Source organism: Electrophorus electricus, chromosome 2, assembly GCF_041902795.1.
Source record: "Electrophorus electricus isolate QZ-2024a chromosome 2, ASM4190279v1, whole genome shotgun sequence".
NCBI lineage: Eukaryota > Metazoa > Chordata > Actinopteri > Gymnotiformes > Gymnotidae > Electrophorus > Electrophorus electricus.
The window spans coordinates 22,455,980-22,471,495 of NC_137498.1; the positions used below are offsets into that span (position 1 = coordinate 22,455,980).

Here is a 15,516-nt window from a genome sequence, read left to right on the forward strand (position 1 = left end):
GCTAAACTCGCAATGAAACAGCTCCTACTTTAAAAAAATGGATTGCCTCAAAATCGTGCATTCCTTCGCCCTCACCTGCTGGTCCGCAAGCAGCTCGTCCACAGCGCCGTTTCCATTGGCGATGTCACACACGCAGTAGCTGCTGAGGGAGGGTGGTCTGAAGGTGTGCCCCCCCTCGGCGTGAATGTCTGGACTAATCCCGCAGCCAAAGGTGAAGGAGGCCATCGAGTGGTAGTGTGTGAGCAGCACCACGGCATGGATCAGCTCTGCTAGAGACCAGCTATGCTCCTCGGCCTTCAGCAGACTCTGTCAGTGTGAGGCAACCCTCGTCAAGACTCATTCCACCACATAAATCCAAAGGGGTTGCAAATTAAACGGTATTACCCCTAGCAATCTGCAGCGAGTAAGCCAGCGTGGTCCCTAGCTACCATTTATAGAAAAGGTCACAAATAACATTCACAGCTGTCATCTTTTTACCTCCATGTACAGCTCAATATTCAATATGAAAACCTATATCAGCGGCTGGAATGAAAGTTAAGTAACTGACCTATTTTATGTGTGATATCTGCTCACATTACAGTAACCTTCATTGCACCAGTGGCTGCCCGTCAGGGCTTTTAAACAACCACAACAGCCATAAAAAAACCCTTGGACATCATCGCCATTGCAAAACGGCTGTGGGCAAGAGTGCACCAGTGAGAATCCCGGCACGTGGCGCTGCTGCCAGCATACCTCCATGTGTGCCTTGGTCAGCAGCCAAGGCCGGTGCGCCAGGATTTTGTTGAGCTCGCCCAGGGAGCGCAGCTTCTGTGGGGCTCCTTCCAGGCCGTTCAGCCACTTGGGGTCACCGCCCACCTGCAAGAAGTCGTTCACGTGCAGGTTGACCAGGTACGAGCACTGGTGCCTGGCAGCCGCCTGGAGGTGAAGTGCAGGGTCACGGTTAGGCGTTGTCCTGCAGTAGCAGTTAGCTTTGTCCGAGAGCAAAGAGCTGGCTGGGGTGCTTTGTAAATGCTGTCTTGAGCATCTGCCTTACCATTATGCCAATGTAATGTCTGTAGTGCAGGGACAAGGGGCCATCCATCTGAAGTAGGTAGTGCTGTGTCCTTAGGAAGCTCTCCAAATACTGGGGGTGGAAGCCCATTACCAGGGAGATGTTGTCAAGGCGACCAAGGGAAAAGGCTTCCTCGAATATGGTTCTAGCATCCACTTTGCTAACTTTAAGGATCTGGTAGACGAAACAGACATTATTTCATTTATAATGAATAATATAACATTAGTATTGCTACGAAACAAAAGAGAAGACACGTTAGAAGAAAGGTTCATTTCACTGAATCACACACAGAGGTGTGTGAGCCAACCTCTTTTTCTGGGATGAATTTACTTGGTCCGTTTCCCAGCGGTCTGGGGATTCGCACTCCAATATCCTACAAAAACAAAAGAATCCTGATCATTACCAGTGAATGGCCACACATTACAGAACATAGAAAAACTATTCAAATAGACCAACGGCAACTGACAGCAAGACTGCAACTAAAATGTATTGCTAAGTGTTTCTGGCAGAAAGCCCAGAACCCTAAAAACTGCATATCCTTGCTCAGATCAAATGCACCCCCAAGCACTGTCCCTTGAGAGTCCTTCTTAAATCTACATTCAGTTCAAAATTAACTGTTGATAAAACTGTTGCAAGAGCTAGATGACTAGATGTCTGAATAATTCTGCACAACTGACATTATACGAGAAAAAAAAAAACTTATCAAACAGTACGGAATGGCATTGGGCAAAGGCAGATAGAATGGTAATGTGTTTTCGCTTAGGTAGATCAACAACTTTAACCAGTCTGTAATATGTCCGCAAACGAATTCATTACAAGGCACTTAAGGATTTGATCATGAACGATCGAATGATCTTCATCGCAGTGTTAACTGTGACATTGTACTGTATTGTATTGTAACTGTGACATTTTTGCTACGCCGCACAACTGAGTGAATGAACGATCTAAGCTTGCATTGCAGAGCTATTTTTCAATAGGTTACAAAACTTTAAAATCTATAAAACGGGTAATGACATGGTCATGACACACGTTATAGGACAAACGGGAAGGGTATTTGTGTTCGACGTGCGATGCAAACTGCGGTAGCGTTAAAGAAAAACTGCGCTGCAGAACTGCAGATGGCAAAACAACCCGGCCATGGGCGCAGTAACGTGCCTGACGACCTTAATCACTGAAGAAAAAAAAAACATGAAACAGCCATCGTTTATGGGTTATATCAGATAATGTATTCTTTTCCTTACCTTTTTACCAAGCCGCTCACACTGTGTGCAAATTTTAAACAGGTCTGTCACTGTTAACGAATTGTTTTTCACCGTTTCGTTATCTGCTGACGCGTGCCTCATCTTGTGCTTTTTCTGCAAATACCCGTTACTTCTTTTTTTTTTTTTTTAAAGTAGATCAACTGACTTGTCTTAGCTCCGTCTTTTTGTTCCTTGAGGCATTGGCTGGGTTCACTTGCCAGCTGTCGGAGCTCCCGAAGAGAATACCCACTCTTCACTGGCCTCCTTCTGCTAAATAACACGCATTCCGAGCGACAGACGTGACCATTATCCAATGGCCTTTCGAAAACAAGCGGCATTCATCCAATCGCTGATGAATGGGGGCGGGCTTCTAGGAGGGGCTCGTGGTAACCAAGCGAGAGGAACGTGAACTGGGCAACTATTCTGATATTAACATCAAACATCCTCGATCTTTTGTTCATGCCAGATGCAATTAAATCTATTTCGGCAATGTGTCAACTATCCCTGCATTGTTGCAGTGCTTTCGCATACAGAAAGTTGCAATACAAGTGATCTCTGATAATGTTATCTGAGACCTTTGTTATTTCAGGTTTTCTTAGCTGTTAGAAATCTTGCTTCACCTTCCAGTTACTCTTGATATAAACAGGAATACAACTAATACATAGATTCTTTATTTACTGAGGTCACCACAGAAAATACTGAAAAATCTTTGAAGGCAACAAGAAGGCACCCTACTGAACAGTAAGATGGCCAGTTCAACGCTGTGCGAGATGACGTTGATCCTGCAGCACAGCAGAAAAACAAGCCAAGATCAATTCTCGCCTTCCCCTCTCTGTAACACTGGAGCAGTCACTTCACCCTCAGATAAGATGATTGATGCTTCTGGACCACTGATTGATTCTTTTCTGGAAAGAATTCGGGGGGCACACTTTCCTTGAATACATTCAAACATTGTTCTATCTAGAAAGAAAAGTACCTTCTCATGTTTTTTTTTTCATGAAGTCTTCTAATGTTTTCTCATTTTTTGAAGTTGCTTTATTGCAATTTGTCTTATTTTGAACCAGATCTCCAATTTGTCTGTCCTAACCTGCACACCAAGAACGGGCCAGTGATAAATTAATGCCATCTACATGAGTTCAGTTTAATAAAAATTTAAATATCATAAAATCAGTCAGGTGTGTGTGTGTGTGTGTGGGGGGGGGGGGGGGTCATAAAGCCCAAATAAATAAGAAATAGGTTAAACAGTGCAATGATGGACATCAGTGCACAGCAGTGTTGGTGCAGGTTGGATTATGGAAAGTATTGAGATTATTCAGCATGTTCATTGTGTCCACGGGCCCCCCCCACCCAATCAGTAAAGGAGTGTAAACAGGCCACAGCCAGTCAGCATTCAAAGCATGTGTGTGTGTATGGGTGTATGAATGTATGGGGGGGGGGGTTAACCCCACTGAGCCCTGTGGCTCAGCAGATCCACAGAAGAAAGCAGTCAGCATTTGCCTCCACCCACCATCCCCTTTCTCTTCGTAAAAAAGAAGAATCCAGCCAAAATGATTGCGTACCATCAGTCTTTAGGCAACAACTTTGTTTGACCCAGGAGAGGTCACCACTGAATGGTGGGTTCAGAAAGCAGCTCCACATGATTCCAGGATCTCTTTCTCTTCTCAGTGCAAATGAGAAAGCAATGAATGAAACACAGTAAACAGGAAGCTCTGTGTTTGCAGTGATCACATTGATTTTCATGGTATGAAGACATTAGCCGCTCACAGAGAATGTCACACATGCTTAAGTAATGTCCAGTTTAATAGGAGGGGGCTGCTGAATGCTAAAACTACCATCTTACTGTAAAATTACAATGATCTTGTAATATTTCATTAGTGGGCCATGCAACCTGAGCCTCTCATAGCTTACAAGGACAAAATGGTTTGCTGTTATTTTTTAATGCTGTGACATTGAAATGTATTACTGAACAGGTTACTGACCTAAGCAACCTAGTAGATTGACTTAGTTAAGTTAGGACCAAAATGTGTAATGTGTAGTAGTGGTAGAGGAATAAGAAAGTATGAGCAGATCTGCATTAGATGAGATAGAGCTGCGTTTGAACATGACTCTCAGCTGTTTTCTTTCTCATGCTGAGAAAGTGCCCTAAAACCACAGGCTGTCAGATGTTCAACAAGTTGCAGAAAAGTTGCCTGACACAGCCGTCCTCCCTCAACCAGTTCCAACCTGACCTATCGCAGAGCCAGGGGAAGACCGAGGGAGGAAAAAAAATAGAAAAGCCAAAATGACATAAGCCTAGCAACAGGAGTCAGCCAATCACAGGCAAGAACAACAGTTTCAGGGTCCAATCTGGTTTTTTTTGGCCTCTCACTCCCCCACTTTGGTTTTTCTAACAAGGCAAAAAAAAAAAAAAAAAAAAAAAAAGTCTAACTCTAATAAGTGGTTGTATGCACAAGGCTGTCCATAGTCTCCATGGAGCAGTGATAGGGTTTTATGAGCAAATGTCCCTAGTGCTTTATTAGAAGATGTCTGTGTGTGGCAGGAGTGCTAAGAGTTCGACAAAAACAGCAGTGAACTTTAGACTACGTGGTGTGACAATGCCAAGAATAAAAAAAGAGGAAGAAAGAATTGTCCTTCCAGTTGCCGACATCAACTGCACTACACTTACTGTTCTACTTTATTACATGCTGCTCATACTGCTTGCTCCACCACGGCCCAAACTTGTTATTCTTTGGAGAGACAAGAGTCTCCTAAAAGTTAATTTAATAGGGGGAAGAGGGAAGGATAAGACCATACATTCATACATATTGTCACTGGAGCTGAGAACTAGCTCTCTCTCTCTCTCTCTCTCTCTCTCTCTCTCTCTCTCTCTCTCTCTCTCTCTCTCTCTCTCTCACACACATTGAAAGTGTAAGAACTGCCATTTCAGAGGTTCTCCACCCCTCTTCCATTGTTTCTATCTCAGTTGTTGTTCTGCATTTCTCTCACTCACTCACTCTCTCTCACACACACTCACAAGTCATAAGGTATAGCACATGGCGAACGTCAAGACTTATTTCAGTAGACTGCATCAGGGCGACATGTTAGGTCTGCTAAACTTGTACCTCAGCAACAACCTACGTGTTGTGGTTCTCCCAGTCTTCTGCATGTACAGGATTACTGTTCAGATCTTTAAACCCTTCCTGCGTGCATGCCTTTGTCTAGGCACATGAGTGGGAGAGCCGTCCGAGACCCTGTGCCAGGGAGAGAGCTTAGTGATGGATGGAGACACTCCCTCCCAGCTGGCCCTGGTCCGGAACCCAGCTCAGCTTGGTCATTGAGCCCCACAGCTACCCACAAGTTCCACCTTTTCCTCTTGCCTAGATTCATATCCCGCTCCTCAGCTGCTCTCTTCAGTTGTCCCCTCATCTTTCCATCCCTCTTCACCCCTCCCCTCTACTGCCTTTCCTCTTCTTCTCCACCCCCCAACCCGCGAGCACCCTCCACCCCTTCTACCCCACCTCAGCACCGTCATTGGCCCCTCCAGTGTTGCTTGGCTGCATGGCTTTGATTCTGACAACGGGGCTGATTATGGTAGGCAAGCCTTGCATCTGTCTTCCTGAGAGGTGTGGTCCACCACACACACACACACACACACACACACACAGAGGAAACAGCCCTCCAAAGACAGACTACATCACACGCTAGTACACACATTAACACAGCTACACAAAAGTTAATGGGGAGCTTGAAACAAACACATTTATTCACTTCCATACTGTATTTAAGGGGCATTTTGAGGTCCTGATTTCTGTAGTTGTGGTTTTCACAATATAAATGCCAAGAAGAAAGGTTTTTTTCCATTATATTTCAGGGGAAACCCTGTAGTGTGAGAAAATGTCACTCTGATGAACTCTATCCATCTTAAAGACCATCAGGTTTCCAGTTCACTGAACCTACACTCTACATGGGAATTATCCATCCTCAAACCTGCGGTTAGATTACTACTAAGGTATATTTTGGGTTCTTCTCTCTGGAATTTCCTCAGAAGGATCAACAAGACTTACCAATCATATTTTTCTAGGCTAGTTATTTTAAAGTGAAAAATGTTTACTGGATACACAAGGCTCAGTATATTCAGTGCAGGTCTATAAGAGGTAATTACATGTAAATTATAATATACATTAAACATCTACTACATGGAAGCTCTTGAGTCACTGGTATAGTGTTTATCTCTAATGCAACTATTGCTACTTATTTTACATGGAAATCTTTGATGACTTTTAATAATGAGGTAATCTACTGTATATGAATGAAATCCAGAATCTCATGAAACCATGAATCAACTTGAGATTAATAGACGGTGCCAATTTAGTTTGCACACTTGTCACGCAATATGGAATTTATTATTGGTTATGTTTGAATTTAATATTCTAATGACTAATATGCCATACGAATGAATTTGGGTAAGACAGGCCTATTTTAATGCAAATTATTTGCTAATCTTAACTCAAGTAAAGAATTGATATTATACCATATAATATATACAGTCTTATTGCCAAACTATTCAACTGTGAAAAGAATGGAAAAAAAAATAAACCAACCAAACAAGTGTACTGCTGCACTCCTCTGGCCTGCACAAAGCCCATTAGCCGCATGCAGTCGCCCAGTTCAACTGCATGTGCCGAAGGCACAGTTGCCATTGAAGTTTTCTAAAAGGGGAGCACTCAAAGCTGTCACAACACTCATTCATATCCACACCACACAGCAGCTACCAATGGGGGAGAAACCTCTGCTATCTTTAGCTCTCAAAAGGCACTGCCCAAGAATTAATCACTGCCCAAGAGCTAAAACCCAAATTGCATGTGATTAAATGGGGGGTGGTGTTGAATAAAGTTAAACTATCTGTCTCATGAGAATCATTGGAACATGTATGAGCCCAGTGGAATGCACCACTGTAGCCAACAGAGAACAGAGGGCATGTCAATGGAAAGACCTTGCTTGATGGGGACCTAAATCTGTACCTCACTGTAAACCCAACCGTACAACTGTCCCCCATAAGTAAACACTGCTTTGTATTTTTCAAAGGCTGAGAGATGAACTTCTATGAATGTCTATTTTCCAACAGACTAACCTGCATGATGACAGGCTAGCATAGAGTGTAGCGTGAGGCGGCCCTTAGGCCCAACCTTGCTTCAGTCTGGCTTTCTACCTTCCTTGAAGTGTTGCAGATTCAGCAGCCTGGAACCTGTGCACCAGCAAAACCTGCTGAGCTCTGCGGTTGGCACAGGTTTCAATAGGCCAAACAATGCTAATAGCTCTTCCTAATCCCGTCCCCGGTGATAAGAATCCAGTAGGTCAACAGTCTCTCGCTCACTGGTGCTTTGTCAATCAACGACAGGGCCATAACTGCGTTTGCTGGCAGTCTTGGGCAAGTCGGCGAGCCAATATATGATGGGTAATATCATGAGAGAAGTTATAAACCCGTGCGAACCCTTGTCCTGTTCACCCGATTTGTCTGACTGTCACCCAGAACAGGACAGAAGTTCGGCGGCATCACTGAAGTGATTTTATGGTGGCTGGAGCCGAGCCAATCGATTTAGGAAGGGTGAGTCATTGTATTTCAAACCTTGACAGACGTGTTTTTGCTCTGAGCCACAGAGTAGTATACAGGACGAGCGTCAGGCAAGCAGGAAGCAAACGTGCTTTGTGCGATTAAAGGGAAAATTAAGTGGTTCTGTTTGACAAGCAACCTGCTTGTGCCTGCCAAGGTAAAATCCCACAAGGCCCTGTTGAAAGTGAGGGAGAGGCTCAGTAGTAACTGCTGGTCTGCCTGCTGCAGAATATTAGAATATAGGGCTTTGTTAGCCTTACAAACCACCCCATAATCCATCTGTTTTTGAGTGTGTGTGTGTGTTAGAGAGAGAGAGAGAGAGAGAGAGAGAGAGAGAGAGCGAGAGAGAGAGAGAGAGAGAGAGAGAGAAAGAGAAAGCAAGAGACGAGGGCGAGTGATGCACTATTGGTTCTTATTCCCAAACACTTCACATATTGGAGAGTACAGAGAGATACTTTACATACTCAGAGAACTGTGTTGCCCAGCTGTCACAATATCCCATGAAAAAAACAAGACATTCACTTTTTTTTAATTCACCTTTCTACAGGTATAACAAACTGTGCCTGAGCAGGTCTGGACATCCGGCCTCATAATGTTTCATTGTTTATAAATTGGCAGATTAAGCCTCACACAAACATAATTCACTTGTAATTTCCGCTTTTCCTGTCCCAATCACCATAAAAATGTTGCTTTCCTAAAAGAAAATGTAAACTGAGCCCAAATCTTTCTCACTCGACGCATCCAAGCTGCCTGAATTGACCTACATAAGAAACAAGCAAAACACACTGTCATGTAGACACATGTATGCACACACCCAAGTGTGCACACACCTCAAATTTATGATCACACATAAATCACACACGTATGATGGCATCGAAGCCATGGACATCCATCCAGGTAGAGTGTGACTGGCCCAACACATTGCCACACAAATCCAAATGTTTTGGTGAAAATCCCCCTCAAATGGGGATCTGTGCTTCAGAGCACACGTTTATACTGCATTGCACCCATAGGTTTACACCGATGAACATTTAGGCTAGGAAAGATATAGAGCTTAACAACACATTTTGTCCCAAAGTCATGACACTGACTGATACATAAGCAGGAAAAACTGTGCTTAAAGATTGTGTTTGCACATGCGTTCACTGTTTTAGTGAAACTGTTCCATAAAATCCCCTCTACATTTCAGAGATCTGCTGGGTAGCACCAGGGACCAGACTAACTGCCATCCAAACATACTCAGCACTGCAACCCTGTTTGTTTAGCAGTTAATTAATAACAGACCCATAAAATGGAGAGACAGAGACACAAAGAGAGAGACAGATAAAGAGAGAATGAGGCAAACTGAGGCTTTTTGATCTACACCTAAATCCGTTACAGTTCCTAAATCAGTTTATGAGTAGATAACTACAGAGGGATTGAGGATCTAGCTCCTAGTGTAGAAGTAGGTTTTATCAGACGAATTACTGTTTGAATCCCTGCTGTGCCATGTTCAACAACAGCAAAAAAAACAAACAAAACAGCTGCACTGCTAGCTATACAAATCATATACCAACTGATCCAGCATCTGTGTGGTGATTAGTGTAGTAATTAGTGTAATTAATAATTAGTAAACCAGAAGAAATAAATGTATGTACCGGCGCCTGCACATGAATAAATTAGAAATGGTTGTACAGTGTGTATGTATAGCATGATGCAGAGTGTGTTCGGGTTGTTAAATTGCGACTACATTGCCTGTCACCTGTAGGCACACTGACGGACTGCTCAGTTTAATTGTTGTTCTGGATTTTTTTGTCTGTTGGTTGCAATGTCAATAACCTAAAAAAACAGATCATGGCACCACAATTTCTTGAACACTGCAAGAAATGGTAAATTGTGGTCCCCATGCCCGGATTTCTGATGACAATGCTCGGACACCATGGTCAAATGGAACAAAGGCTGATTTGTCTTCATTATGATGTGAAAGGCACTCGCTGAGTGTAGACCCACACTCTTACATATGGCTTCAGGAAACAGGCTGTATGTGGGCCAGGTGAGCGACAGACATACAATCTCACACATTCACCGGCTTGTCTGCGTGATTTATTGCTACGAGCACGTGCCTCCACTTTCTGTGAAAAGTTTAAAAACAACCTCTTTGTTTAAATATTTTGCTCCTGCTAAATCGCTCCACTGCTAGCCCTAAGGGGCGAGCGTGCATGTGTTTGTTTATGTGTGTATGTGTGTGTGCGTGTGTGTATGTGTGTGTGTGCGTGCGTGTGTGTGCGTGCGTGCGTGTATGTGCATGTATGTGTGTGTGTGTGCATGTGTGTGTGTATGTGCATGTGTGTGTGCGTGTGTGCATGTGTGTGTGTGTGCATGCGTGTGTGCATGTGTGTGTGTGTGTGCGTGTGTGCATGTGTGTGTGTGAGCGAGAGAGAGGTCTAGTTGAACAACAGGGGATGCGGTGTTTGAATCAAACAGGAGAGGAAACCAAAGGTTAAGGTTAGTTATGAAGATAACATGAAGCACAGGAAATATTCCCCCCTTCCCATCTCCCACCTCTCTCCTCTCGTTCACACTTCCCTGTCCTCTACCCTCCTTTACCCTCTCCTGTGTCCCCCTGCTTCCCCCCTCTTCTCGCCCCCAGTCTTCCACCTTTGTCCGCGAGACAGAGAAGTAGAAAAACAGGTTGTGCAGCCTGGTGGTTCTCTAACTGAATAACGCATTGCAAAACACCGGGGGAGAGACCCCAAAAAAAGTCTAATGCCATTAACAGAGCATGCTGATGACAGCACACAGAGTGGTGTTAAGCACAGAGCTTTCTAGAGGCAAGCAATTAGAGCAAACCCCTCATCATTAGAGTTAAACCCTCATTCGACATTATTAAATCAGACGTGCAATGGCAAATCAGCCCCCTCTATTTTTAGAACATTTCACATACACACAGCTCCTCTATTTCAGTCCCAGTCTCATCAATCTCGCACACAAACAGGCAATGCATGTGGACAGACAGACAGACAGACACAAACAAAAGCATCTGGCATGGAACTGAGGGCAAGGACACCATCTGGTCATCACCAAGCGGACCTACGTCTGCGTCCTGCTGAGAGACGACCATCACCCCGCATGAGAAGCTGGCACCTACCACAGTCATGAGGGGATGCACCAGCACCACATTTGCAGCAGCGATGTCTCAGAAGCAGAAACCAAACCTGCACAGTTCAGCTTCAAGACGCATGGCGGAAAGTGCGCCTATGACTCAGACGGGGTCCGAGGTCAAAGGTCAACTCGGTAACGTCGTGCCCCTTTTAACTGACACAGAAACATTACATGAACACCTCTTCTCCCGTGTCATCCTTATTGTTTGCAACAAAGAGAAGCTAGCTGCACACTGAGCATCACTGGTTCCCTGGGCAACTCGCTCTGTTGTTCTGATCTATGAGCCCGGCTTTGGCCGAGGCCCGGTTCTGTCCAGAAGGGAGAGGGGAGTGTTCTATCGCGCAGCAAAAGTAAAAAAGAAGGCGATGAAACACAGGACACGTACATGAATCCAATCCACCAGCTTCCATGACCTATGGCTACAGACCGACCCCTGGTTTCACATTTTGGCACGCCCACACACATTATACACCCCACACATCTACGAAGACACACAGACACACACGGACACATACCCAAGATGACAACATGATGCATTAATGGTGGGCAGCCACCCAGGCTGTGAGCAACTGGAGCAGCAGATGGTCAGGTTCCTTTCAAATTAGTCTGGGAGACGTGTGTGTGTGTGTGGGGGGGGGGGGGTTGTATCCCTCAAGTCAGGCAGAGAGGGCTTTCAAAATGACAAGTACTTTCTGCCATACTTACAGACGATGGTCACAGTGTCATGTGATACCACATTTGAGTTAATAAACAATAGGTCAACTGTAAGGATTTAAGACCACAACATTTCAGTTCAGCAAGTATGGGGAGCAAGTATCCAGTTGTCTGGATATCATTACAAATGTTACTAGGAGAGCAGTACGGCAAGGAGTGTAAGATCCAGCCAAGGAGAACAAAGACCTAGGCAAAGAGACAAACTAGATGGAAAACTTTATTTCCTGTTGACAAGCCAAGGGCTAGAAATTGTTTTAAAAAAAGAGAGATTTCGAGTGAGTTATCAACTTATGTTAGACAAGAAGGGCTTACTCCCCTCTTCATATTTTACACACACACACACACACACACACACACACACACACACACACACACACACACACCCAGCATGAATGTTGAAACTCTAAAAATATTTCTTAAAATAATCCATTTACTACTCATACACACAGAAATTTAGAACATTGCTGGTTATGTAAACACACAGACACACACACGCGCGCCTGCTCGCACGCCTGCACACACCCACCCACCCACCTGCAATAACCTACATTCACACCCATTAACACATGAATCGAAGCCCTGTGAATTCTGTACTTTGCAGTGCTTCATCTTGGAAAACAGGTTTTGAACAAGTGTGCTACATCAGGATTGTGGCATGTGTTTTTAGTGGGGGCTGGGGGATGCCTCTCATTTGGTAAAAACAAACCTGAAGTCACACTGCAGCTCTTATAGCTCTTTTTCTGCTCTTCTCAGTACACAGATTTTTTTCCCCTGATCCTTCTTTCTAAGAAAAGGGATTTAGATCTGCCTGCTGGCTGTCCCTGCTCGCTCATTCGAGGAGCGCCGGTCTTTGACATTCATCACATTTTTATGATCATGCGTGCCTTTGAGTGGAAGAATAAATTAACAGAACACAGCAGCTTTACAGGGCTTGAGGCAATTTGTAAAACATCCTCCTTAGTAACTTTAAAATACTGTACACAGCTATGAATGTTAGTCAGAGTGTGTGTGTGTGTGTGTATGTGTGAGGGAGTGAGTGAGTGAGTGAGAGAGAGAGTGAGAGACAGAGACTATATCTTTTGCTCATTCACAATAAACTGACTATCGTGTGTAAAGCAACAGTTCCTGTGAATTCAGAACGAAATGCCTAAAATGTAAGTTAAGCTTGAGTCCAAAGAAACAACCAAAATCAGTGAAGTCTCGGGGACACGCTGTAATAAGGAGACGTACAGCCCCGAAGTGCAAAACAAGGCCATAAGTTCCCGTAACCCCTCCTCCACCACTGGCCCCGCCTCTCTTTTTCCCCAGTGAGAGAACAACACAGCCCCAGACACCGCAAGCCATGTGGTGGAGAAGGCGTAACCCACACACACATATGTTAGGCTGTCCTCTGGAAACAGCAGACACGGCAGGCTGGTCCATCTATCAAGGAAAGAACGAAAAGAACAAACAAAGAACAAGGGAGGCATGGAGAGAGATGTGGAGCGAGACAGACACAGACACTAATAATCTTTTCTTCTGGCAACACGACTTTCACCAAGCCTTCCAGTTGTTGGGACATAATTAAATTTCCTAGGCACCTTTTAAAGCATTCTGGGGGTCTTCTTAATGGAAAAGAAAGTGCTTTACAAATACACAGCCACAGCACTACTACTGTTGCTGACGCTGTTATTCTTAATGTCCATACTCAGATGATTGGTTGTTTATAGTTATGAATTAAATGTGTTTATAAGGAATGCTTTCCTTTGGTTATAATGTGAAGAAGACACTTTTAGATCTTGCTTACCTACAGACCTTCCGAAAGTTGAATTTTATATTAGATGTGCTAAATCTGGATACAAAAATAGGTCAAAACATGATCCACCCTGCACAGCACTGTGGACTGGCTGCGTATTGCTGTTTGCTGAGTTTACACTGTTGTGGTCAGTGTCGCACACTATATATGGGTGAGCTGAACATGACCTGCCATTTGTAAAGAAGTTAAACATCAATGTTTTATACATACATACATACATACATACATACATACATACATACATACATACACACACACACACACACACACACACACACACACACACACACACACACACACACACACTCACACACAGACTCACACACAGACACAGACACAGACACAGACACACAGCCTGGCCAAAAAAAAGGTCACCACCTGGATTTAATTAAGCAAATAGGTAAGAGCCTCCCATTGGATAATTACTGCATGGGTGATTATGTTTCATCTGGCAACAAGTTATTTAACCCTAACTGATGCAGTGAGTAGCTTCTCATTTGTTAAACAACCATGCTGAAAGACACCTCCTGTGGTCGTGGAAAAGATGTTAATCTGTTTCAGAAGGGTCAAATTATTGGCATGCATCAAGCAGAGAAAACATCTAAGGAGATTGCTGAAACTACTAAAATCGGGTTAAGAACTGTCCAACGCGTTATTAAAAAGTGGAAGGACAGTGGGGAAACAATCTTCGAGGAAGGAATGTGGTCGGAAAAAAATCTTGAATGATCGTGATTGGCGATCACTTAAATGTGTGGTGAAATAAAATCATAGAAAAACAACAGAACTCAGGGATATGTTTAATAGTGAAAGTAAGAGCATTTCCACACGCACAATGTGAAGGGAACTCAAGGGATTGGGACTAAACAGCTGTGTAGCCTTAGGAAAACCACTTGTCAGTGAGGCTAACCGGCAAAAACGGCTTCAATTTGCCAGGGAGATTGGACTCTGGAGCAATGGAAGAAGGTCATGTGGTCTGATGAGTGCAGATTTATGCTGTTCCAGAGTGATGGGCGCATCAGGGTAAGAAGAGAGGCGGCTGAAGTGATGCACCCATCATGCCTAGTGCCTACCATACAAGCCTGTGGGGGCAGTGCTATGATCTGGAGTTGCTGCAGTTGGTCAGGTCTAGGTTCAGCAACGTTATGTGCCCAAAGAATGAGGTCAGCTGACTACCTGAATACACTGAACGACCAGGTTATTCCATCAATGGATTTTTTCTTCCCTGATGGCATGGGCATATTCCAAGAGGACAATGCCAGGATTCATCGGGCTCAAACTGTGAAAGAGTGGTTCAGGGCGCATGAGACATGATTTTCACACATGGATTGGCTACCACAGAGTCCAGACCTGAACCCCACTGAGAATTTTTGGGATGTGCTAGAGAGAATAAACAAACAAACAAACAAATAAATAAATAAATAAAATAAAAAAATAATAATCCACACGCATACATACACACACACACAATATTTTATATATATATATATATATATATATATATATATATATATATATATATATATATATATATATATGAGAGTGTATGAGGACATACTTGTTCTGGCTGATCTATCAGTTTTAAATCATTCATTCGAGTCCTCTTGATCAGTGTCCCAGAGCGCAATCTACAGAACAAAGGTCATGCAAAGGACTTTGATCTTTCAGTCGCCTGGGTAATCAGGGTAGACCAACCAGAAGACCCACCTGTTCCCCTTACACACACACACACACAGACAGACAGACAGACACACACACACACACACACACACACACACACACGTGCCCACCCAGGTGAGATCAGACCTCAAGTGACATCACCCTTGATAAGGGCCTCTCTGAGCGATAGACAGTGGGACTGAACAGAAGTGAGAAACACAGTGACACAAACGTCAGCAAGGACCTTGACCTCCCAGCAACCTTTCTCACAGGATGTCTCTCTCTCACACATGCACATGTGCACACACACACACACCCACCCCTGTCA

General features: G+C 44.0%; 1 protein-coding gene across 2 annotated transcripts in view; it reads right to left on the bottom strand.

Moving 5' to 3' along the window:
* The window catches only part of sesn1 (sestrin 1), a 36,438-nt gene that overhangs the window by 3,066 nt on the left and 17,856 nt on the right, over nucleotides 1–15,516 (bottom strand). The window contains exons 1-5 of one of the 2 annotated variants that reach the window (XM_027015537.3): nucleotides 2,293–2,541; nucleotides 1,359–1,424; nucleotides 1,034–1,225; nucleotides 733–915; nucleotides 76–306 (exon numbers count right to left, since the gene is read on the bottom strand). In XM_027015537.3, coding sequence (XP_026871338.2) covers nucleotides 76–306; nucleotides 733–915; nucleotides 1,034–1,225; nucleotides 1,359–1,424; nucleotides 2,293–2,394 — 774 coding nt within the window. In that variant the 5' untranslated portion in view covers nucleotides 2,395–2,541. Of the gene's footprint in view, nucleotides 1–75; nucleotides 307–732; nucleotides 916–1,033; nucleotides 1,226–1,358; nucleotides 1,425–2,292; nucleotides 2,542–15,516 lie in introns of those variants that run through there. The other variant, XM_027015536.3, reaches the window with a different exon arrangement.